General features: G+C 35.3%; 1 protein-coding gene across 2 annotated transcripts; it reads right to left on the bottom strand.

Annotated features, from left to right (window-relative positions):
• Positions 1 to 234: 234 nt before the first annotated feature.
• Positions 235 to 8,423, bottom strand: LOC112013258 (uncharacterized). Of its 2 annotated transcripts, none has more exons than XM_024045649.2 (5): positions 8,142 to 8,423; positions 6,261 to 7,314; positions 4,263 to 5,161; positions 3,758 to 3,814; positions 235 to 638 (listed from the first exon to the last, which is right to left on the bottom strand). In XM_024045649.2, exons 2-5 carry the CDS (start codon positions 7,225 to 7,227, stop codon positions 393 to 395), a joined length of 2,169 nt encoding a protein of 722 aa, XP_023901417.1. In that variant the 5' UTR covers positions 7,228 to 7,314; positions 8,142 to 8,423; the 3' UTR covers positions 235 to 392. The 2 variants fall into 2 exon arrangements, with proteins under 2 accessions (XP_023901417.1, XP_023901419.1); XM_024045651.2 differs by lacking the exon at positions 8,142 to 8,423 and adding an exon at positions 7,809 to 8,093.
• Between the last annotated feature and the right edge of the window lie 797 nt (positions 8,424 to 9,220).

Here is a 9,220-nt window from a genome sequence, read left to right as displayed (position 1 = left end):
GTTAGAGCAGAAAAAGAATTACCTAATTGCTGCAAAGGTGATAAGTTATGCGGCATCCGAGTTATTTGTGACCCGTATCGGTGGGAACTGGGAACTAGCATATACGGTTTGAAATGAAATCTGAACCAAGCAACATGCTCTTTGCAATTTAGTTGCCATCTTGGAAGTAATAAAAACTAATGTGAACCCGTTAAAGGAATTAAACTATTAAGCTCCAAATTCAGATTGAGCCCCTTTTGAAGAATCAAAATCCTCTTAATTTCTTGAGGAATATTATATCACTGGGTATGGTATTCTGTCAATCAATCAGAAGGGTATAGAATTTCTATTTTCTACACCCACAGCACCCTTTAATATTCAAAAATCAATGAAAGAATGAGAATGTCTCAGTGTTATTTGGTTTTCATGCAATTGACGAGAACCTCTACAAATCTCTTGTACATCTGCCGCTTTAAGTACATTCTTTCTACCTTCTTTCGTCCTTCTGTTCCCATTTGCTCCCTTGCCAATGGGTTTTTAAGCAAAAACCGAAGATTTTGAGCAAGGACATGAGTTCCTGGACGCCCCAGAGGATGAAGAAGACCTGTTACATTGTGATCAACAATCTCTCTTGTCCCACCAGCATCTGTTCCAAGCACCTGTTCCACAAAATGAAATGAAAATATTGTCAGGATCTGTTTGTTGCACTCATAAACCCATGCAGCATGGTACAGCTTTTCTTTGAACTCCATGTTCCCAAGATCCAATCCATGATTTTGATTTTGTCTAACATAATTTCTATCTTATATGTCAAAGCATCTAATGCATCTTAATGTTCATTATTACCATGATTGAATCATAATTCACCACTAATTAGAGCTTGCTATAATCACTGGGAAATCAAGACAACAGTGAAATCAAACCAAAAGATAGAGCAGTTAAAATTATCCAAAAAGGCAATGCAGTCTCAATTACGTAGACAGGACTTGCCAAAGGAAATTTTCTGTGTCATTGTTGAGTTTGTGCAAATGCAAATGCACAAACTCAAACACAATGCTAGCACAAAAAAAGAAAAGAAAAAAAAAACTTGCAAAATCAGAGGACATCAATAACTTAAGAAAGACAATGTCTAACTTCTTAAGTTATCAATAAACATGCAGCATGGCAAGAGATGGGCTTTAAGCAAATATTGGAAATAGCCTCAAAGCAAGAGATGCTGCATTTGATTATGAGCATGTTGCGTTTTCAAAGTAAGATGGCTCATGAGAGAATTCACACCTGGTTTTTTCATAGTTTCTCTATTCTTCCTCTTTTAGCAAGCTATTTTTCTGCTTTAGTTAACTACTTATATAATACCGACCAAATCCTAAATCTCTGCTTGATGACCAATAGAGCTTCAATTCGAGGATTTCTCTAGGACATTCAAAGCGTTCATGAGAACCACCTTGCAAATGCTGCCATGACAATGGGGAATTCATTCTCCACCTTCTGGCTCCATTGGAGGGTTCTCTGGCAGCGGATTTGGTCAGAGATCTTATTTCACGAGAGAGAGTTTCTGAGGAGAGATTAATTTGAGTCATTGTGGGTCCCACTCCCACATACCAACGAACCTGCACAAATTGCAGTGGTTCTCGCTCAACCGAACATGCCGTTGTTGCCATGACAATGGGAAACTAAACCGCAATGCAGAGAGAGCGACAGAGAGATGCTAGAGAGAATGTTTTTCTAAGGAGTGAGGAGAGAAAGTTTGAATAAAAAAGACAAAATGGCATACAAATGCTACAATGCTCCTCTAAGTTTGAAGGATGTTGTAGCATTTTGCAAAAATTTGAATAGTGATAGAGAACTGGATGTAGGGGCAATTTTGCAATATTTTGTTTATAGTATTCTCTATTTTGGCTTTTAATGGGTTTTAGAGGACCAAATGTGCATGATTTGAGAAGAAAATTCTATTCAAGTATACAAATGCTATAGTGCTCTAAATTTGAAAGATACTGTAACATTTTGTAAAAAATTGAACAGTGAGAGAACTGGATGTAGAGGTGATTTGCAATATTTTGTTAATAGTACTCTCTATTTTGGTTTTTAATGGGTTTTAGAGGAGCAGATGTGATTGATTTGAGAGGAAAATTCTATTCGAGTATGCACTAGTGAATACTGAATATAAGTACTTAAGCTTACATAACCTGGCAGATGCAAAGAGTAGTTGATATAGCATTATTAGGCCCAAACCCAAACCATAAGATTAAGCGTTTCAATTATTGGTATTTCCATGACAAGTGGTATCAAAGCTAACAATGAATTTGCCACAAAGTGGGTGATGGAAGGTCCATTTCGTAGTAAAAGCGGGCATGAGTGTGCATTTAATGGAGAAGCCCGCAAAGTCCCACAACTAATCATGGAAATGGGCTATAGTCTAAAATTGCCTCAATTTCCTATTTTCAGTTAGTTACCTATTTAAATATTCTTAGTATGAAAGCAGATATGTTTCTTGTCAAAGAAGTAATTTGATATTTCTTGTAGTCCAAGGAATAGGAGTTGGAGCCCTATATATTGGCATTACTATTAAGGGTGTGGTGGATTTAGCCCAAGTAACACCCTACCCCCACCCCCCTAACCCAACCCCCCACATGGGAAGAGGAAAAGACTCTTAAAAGAAAATTGAGTTTCCTAATAAGTAGTTTGATAGTTCTTTTGGGGTTAAAAAATACTTGTGTGTGAGTTGAGAATTTGTTTATTTTAGTATGAGATCACTACTATTTATTGAGGTGTCTTGTTCAAGATTTAGTATCGAAAGTTTCTTTTGTATGCATTGTGATTTGGGTTAGTTTATGTTTATGAAAAGTTTTGAGTGTGTATGCAATTGTGAGATTTGTGGGTGTTGTTTGTGAGTCTGTGAGCATGGTTTGGTTAAACATGTTCTTAATCCATATCACTAATAATGGTTCTTAGTAAGAATTGTCCATAGATGTAGGCATATAGTTGTCCAAATTACATTAAACTTTGTGTCTTGTGTGGATGCTTTTAATTTCTTGTTTATTGTGAATGTGCTTCCACTAGCTTCAAATTCCAACACCTATAGGCAAGACAGCTTGATGGTAAAATCCCGGTGACTCTTATAAGCATTGGATAAAATTAGGCTCCTATTCTTAGCACATGATACTTGATAGACGTTAAAGGCTTCTATTTAGGGGGGACTATAGCTAATGTGGTGGTAGAGACACACGGAAGGAAAGGAGAGATTGTTCATGTTGGAATATCCATGTGTAATTGTCCGTACTAATTTCTACATCACATGGTAGTAACAATAGTCAGTTGCTGATATAAGATTGTTAGATCCAAACCCATAGATGAAGCTTTTGGGTTATGGTAGTGTCATGACGCATTACATGAAGCCCTCACCTGGGGACTGCTCAAGGTGTTATCACCCCTAACAAATTTAAAAAAAAAAAAAATAATAATAATAATTTAATAGTTTGATTGATGTAGTAAAAGGCGTGCTTCACGTATCATTACAAAAAGTGCATGTTCAGGACTAAAAAAATAACTTCAACTCTTATGAATAATAATGCCTAATCTTAATGGAGTTTGGGCTCTGTGATCAGAGGTATCAAGCCACCAGCATAAGAAGTATGGAGGCCAGGATCACACTACAACATTAAACTGGCGTGCTTTAACATATTTAAGTTCTTTAAGCAAAGATAAACTAGCAGGACAAGGTGAAAAAATCATATGCAATGCCAATAAACAAGAAAGAAAATCTAGTTGGTTGTCATACCGGAAGTCCAAAGGCCATTGCTTCAATTGTCACTCTCCCAAATGTTTCTCCCTGTCCCTGTACACAATTTTACAAATTTTACATTGTGAAGTTTGTTTAATGTACAATAATGAAAATGATAAGAAGCATAAATTAAGAAAGTTATTTTGAGTTTGTTGAGAATTAAACTTCATATAAAAAGCAAGAAGTAATATATTATATATTTTCAAAGATCAATACCACGTAAAATTCCTCAGCACGTACATTGTAAGTGTAACACACTAACAATTAACAAACACCTAACTAGAGACACCTTCATAACACTTTTGGGCATCGAATGGAGCTGAATGCAAGGATTCTTTGTAGGTAGGGGATATATCCCCAACTTGAAAATTTTTAAAATACACAGCAAAATTAATCAAAACATAAGAAGAAGCACAAAACCAAAGCCATCCATAAATACATACAGAACCATGAGCACTTTTTTATCAACTTGAATCACTAAAAGACCATGTAAATAGTTCACCTGGGAGTTTATGACATAAACATCTGCAGCAGAATAGAGTGAGGCTACACGTGTAGTTGCTGGAGTCCACAACACTGACTTCGACACATTTGAATGCAGGGATAAAAATTTTAGAAGACCTTTAACATAAAGCACCTTGTTGCTCTTAGATCCCACAGAACCAACAAGAATTTTAAGCGACTGTTCTGCTTTTTCCCCGTTATCAGACAACATTGTTCTTCCTTGATTGACATAAAAGTTCACAGCATCTGTGTCATTAACAGATGTAAAGAGACTATGTAACCGCAAGGTTTTCCTATTGGGTATTTTCAACTTGACAAAAGAACCACTCAAAGTAGGTGATTCGTTGGTCTTGGCATTTTCAACTTGTAACAGAGCTCTTAAATGGTGTTTTCTAGCCAAGGTAGATTGGTCTTGGCCAATATCCGTTGGATTTTTTATCTCAGGATCATCATCCAAAGGTTCTTGTTCAACCATCAAGCGTGCTGACTCAAGAAGTAAGAGCTGGCCTTTTCCAGGGTTTATACTACTCAGGGACATTACAAGCATATCATTATCTGTTAATCCCATCTCCTTTCTAACTGAATCCCGCAACAGCTGCCTTTTCTGTTGCATTTTTTCAGTAGTGAAAGATGGTGTATTAAGTGAACTAGATATGCCAGCTACAAATGCTAGTTCATCGTTAACAGAAAGCGGAACAACTGCAGGCTGAGATCTCAGCTTAATGTTTTCTTCTTCACACCAGTTTAGCCATTGTCTAGACTGTGATTCAGATAGAAAAATCAGCATTTTCACTCGGTTAAGGACAACCTTTGCCCTATCAAAGTACTCTCGCCGGTTTTCCATCATCCACCAACCAACTTGACTGCCACCAGCCGGAAAATGAGCAATATATTGGTCTGAAACAAAAACAATTAAATAAATATAAATTGTGAAGTTTTTTGTTATTTAAGGTAATACTACAGCATACATTCAAAAGAAGTCAATACTTCTTCAAACAACTCATTCACAGTGAAGACTAAACAAATTAATATTAGTTGTTACTCAACAGCCACAGTACCAAAATGGCTGTTTTCAGTTGAAGCAGGATAAAGATAAACCACAACAAAAGCAAAGCAACCTACAAAAATAGATGTTATTTGAGTAATCCGAGACAGGAATTTCAGGAACATTACCAAAGAGGTACATAGAGTCGCTCATAACTCATATAAGTAAATATTCTCATTTTCTTGATTTTAATTAGTGTACACATGATCAAATATGTTTGATGAGAATTATATGAAGCAACCATTATGCCTAGAAGAAGAAAACTCTACCGTTAGAGAAGCCTGTTAATACTTTATTGAAGAAATTCAACCAGATGATTGCCATTACAGCATGTGATAAAGATATCCACAGTTACTTTTGCAACAAACATTAGTTTTCTGATCCACAACTTTTAAACTCCTTTTTTTTTTTCCTTCATCAACAGAATTGTATGTCATAGCTGAGACATAAAGATGATATGACCTTTGATATGTGAAGAAAACTGCACGACTATAACTCTTCTTTTGTATTCTTATTTGAAATCAGAGTGGTATCATTATGTGACCAAGGTCATATTTAGATGTCATAGAATGTAGCAATGGTTTTTAACATATAACAGGTATGACAATTGTTGTTAAAGCTAAAATTGCGAAGAGTAATGCATTTTAATAGCTGAACAGTAGTTAACATACTTAAGTATAAAGCAACTTATATGCACTTCAAAGCTACAGAAGAGTATTGAAAACACAGAATACAGAAGACACTTAATGTTGGATATAACATACCATAACATGCATACAGGAAGTAAAGAAATAAAAAATTCTGGTAATAAAAAAATTATATGGACAAAGGTGTAATTGATTATTCAAATCATGCACTTTTTACTCAACTTTAAATTTTTTCATATCAGCATAAGTAATAAATGTCAAACTTATCAAATTGTATTAATAAATGCTGCCAAATAGTTCCTACCAATCCATGATGCACAGACTGCTGATCCAGCAATGACAAGGTCTGCCTTCATGGCAGTTTTGAAGCTGAGGTCAGCTCTGTCCTCAAGCACCTTGATTCCTCTCCTACCAAGTTCTGGCATCAACCCACCCCTTTTGCTAAGAACTACAGCAGAAACTGTAGCTCCACAGCTTAAAAGCTCTGTTCCCAATTCCATCATAGAAATTGGAGCCCCTGTCATTGAAAGCTCATGGAATATCAACACAAATCTCCTAGACCAAACAAGACGTGCAAAGTCTCCCTTCCTGTCACAGGTTCCAGAACGCTTCTCAGGACTCCATTCCAAAATTCTATCCTCCATCAAGCCAAATGGACCAACAAGCAACCCATAAGAAGTATTTTTGTTTGGAATTTCTGGTTCTTGTTCCTCTTTGTCTAGGTGTTCAACCCCCAATGCTGTCTTCTGCTTACCACGCGATCTACGTCGTGTTCTTTTACTTCTCTTCCTTGATTTTAGTTTCCTATTTGATGAAACAACATTCTCTTTTTTAGCCAAAACTACACCCATCCCTTTGCCCTCTTGAGCCTCACTTTCGATAGTCCCATTATTAACTGCCAATATGTCATCTTTTGCAATCAAATCCCTTCGGGGATTCATCACAGTATCTGTGTTTCCATTACTTTCCTTATTTCCAAACCCCAAAAACTCCTCCTTGTTATGACCGTGAGCCCACCTGGACTGAACATAAAATCCCAGGTAAGCCCAAAGAGTAATCAATAGCAACCAATACACCAACCGGTTGCTTCTAAACCACTGCATTCCACCTCCAACACTTCTACCTTCTCTTCGTGGAGTTCGGCTCGAGTTCAGTCTTCGAAATGTAGGAGAATTCCGAGGAGTTGACTTTCCCGACAGGGTGGGCTTAAAAGTGCCACCTGACTTAAATGATGACTGCCTTAAATCCCCTCTGGTGTTGCTTTCCTCCATTGGTTTCACCAACTACATTACATCACCAAAAATATTGCTTTGAAGATCTGATTCTACATAGCGCAAGAAAACAGAACTTTCATTCCCCTGTTCAAAATCATGATAATAATGGTGTTAAAAAATAAATAATAATAAATAAATAAAGAGTTGGTTTATCGTTTTTATTTCTCTATATAAGCCAAATAGCATTGCTGGATTATGTTTCTTTCTTTCTTTCCTTCTTACGATTGAATAATTTAAACATAAAAACGTGAAAATTTTCAGTTCTATAATTTTCTTGCAGTTTTTCAGCCACCATACAGAGCCTAAAATCACCAAAGAGTAGCATTAAATGTGGACCATTGGAATGTAACTGTCCACTTGGCCACTCAGAAAACGAAAGAAAACAAAAACTCCATTAATTTTAGTGCACTTTGGTCCTGAATTATTAATTATGATGATTAATTATTATCATAACCGTAATAACAATAATCACAAAAAAAATAAAAAAATAAAAAAATTCAGGCTTCCTTTCACTTCCTACATTTTCTCAGCCACCAAACAGAGCCCAAAGACATTTAAAAAAAAAAAAAAACCCTTACCGTCTGTTAATCAATACACGTAACGGAAATTCTTTTTATATAACTAAAAGAATCAATTTCTTTCTATTTTCTCTCCACTTTCTCCGCAACCAAACAAGGTACACAAATACACACCGACTCTCAAGTACTCTTAACTATTTACAGACATAGAAGTCGCAATCCAAGAATTGAATCTTTACACTACGAATTGAATGCGAAGCTTGAAATCAACGATTTTGATTTTCTTTGAAAAAGATAGAATTCTTCGTATTCTGAGTTAGGAAATGCGAGTGTTGAAGCTGAGAGAGCTTTACAAAAGAAAGAAAAGTAAAAAAAAAGGAAAAGCTTGCTTACATGGATCGGTTTCACACTGTGAAGCTTGTAGTTTAAGATCTGAGCCAAAAGTTCTCGAAGCTTCTAGAATGTGCTGCTTTGAGCTTATTATAGCAGACATAGAGAGAGAGAAAGTTAGTTGAGAATTGCTCTGAGCTTTGTACTATTGTAATAGAGCAAGATTTTTAGAGAGAGAGAGAGAGAGAGAGAGAGAGCAACTATGATAGTTGCAGAGTTACAGAGAGAGAGAGAGAGAGAGAAAGAGTCCGAGATTCCAACGAGAATTAGAAATGATCGCACGTGCGAGTTGACTCGTGTGTGCGGGTTTTAGAACTGGAGAAGGAGTAATTAATAGTATACAAACGCTGAACTATCAAATTATATGAGTCCTCCTTTTATTTCTGTTTGATCAGAAATTAGGTTCGTACGATTTTAATAGAGATTATTGATTGAGATTTGAGATCAAAATTAAGGACTGATGATCAAGCGGAATTGATCACCAATTCTATTTTACAATTCCCCCCCTATTTAGATAGATAGTTATGAAATCCATGTTCCTTAATTTTGGGGTTATTTGTATTTTTGTAATATATGTGCCCAAACTTCAAAACTCCCTCAATGTCATCTCTTAATTATTGAATAAGAGAACATTATTCAACTTTGAAGGATAAAAAAATATTATAATTATAATATATAATTTTTTTTATAATTTAATTATTATAACAAGTGGAGGTGGGGGATAGAACCATGTTTCTTTTCATAGAGAAGACCTCTCAAAATAACTAAACTATAAGGCTTTTGATCTCTTGAATATATGATAAATATTTCATAAAATTATAATTGTGTGGATTTTATATTCCGATAAAAGTCACACAGACTTATAAAATAGTGTTACGTATTTTCTATCACATAGGACATCATGCTATTAATTAATAAGAGTATTCTACCAAAAAAATTAATTTAATAAGAGTTGTTTAAGAAAAATAAGATTCCAATTCTCATATTTCTTACTTGTTACGACATTTGAATTATTAAAAAAAAAAAAATCAAGCCACTCAACTAAGAGTTGTGTTTTGGCAAAAAAAAAAAAAAAAAAAAAA

The sequence above is a fragment of the Quercus suber genome, unplaced genomic scaffold (genome assembly GCF_002906115.3).
Source record: "Quercus suber isolate HL8 unplaced genomic scaffold, Cork oak 2.0 scaffold_244, whole genome shotgun sequence".
NCBI lineage: Eukaryota > Viridiplantae > Streptophyta > Magnoliopsida > Fagales > Fagaceae > Quercus > Quercus suber.
Note: the sequence above shows the minus strand (reverse complement) of the source record. Positions and strands in the feature narration are given on the sequence as shown.

Bases quoted from the DNA above. Each gene is read 5' to 3' on its own strand.
- LOC112013258 (XM_024045649.2), bottom strand. From the start codon at position 7,227: ATGGAGGAAAGCAACACCAGAGGGGATTTAAGGCAGTCATCATTTAAG. The intron at 3,815-4,262 runs GTGAACTATTTA...AATTGTGTACAG, and splicing joins TTTATGTCATAAACTCCCAG to GGACAGGGAGAAACATTTGG. The intron at 639-3,757 runs GTATGACAACCA...TTTGTGGAACAG, and splicing joins CAATGGCCTTTGGACTTCCG to GTGCTTGGAACAGATGCTGG.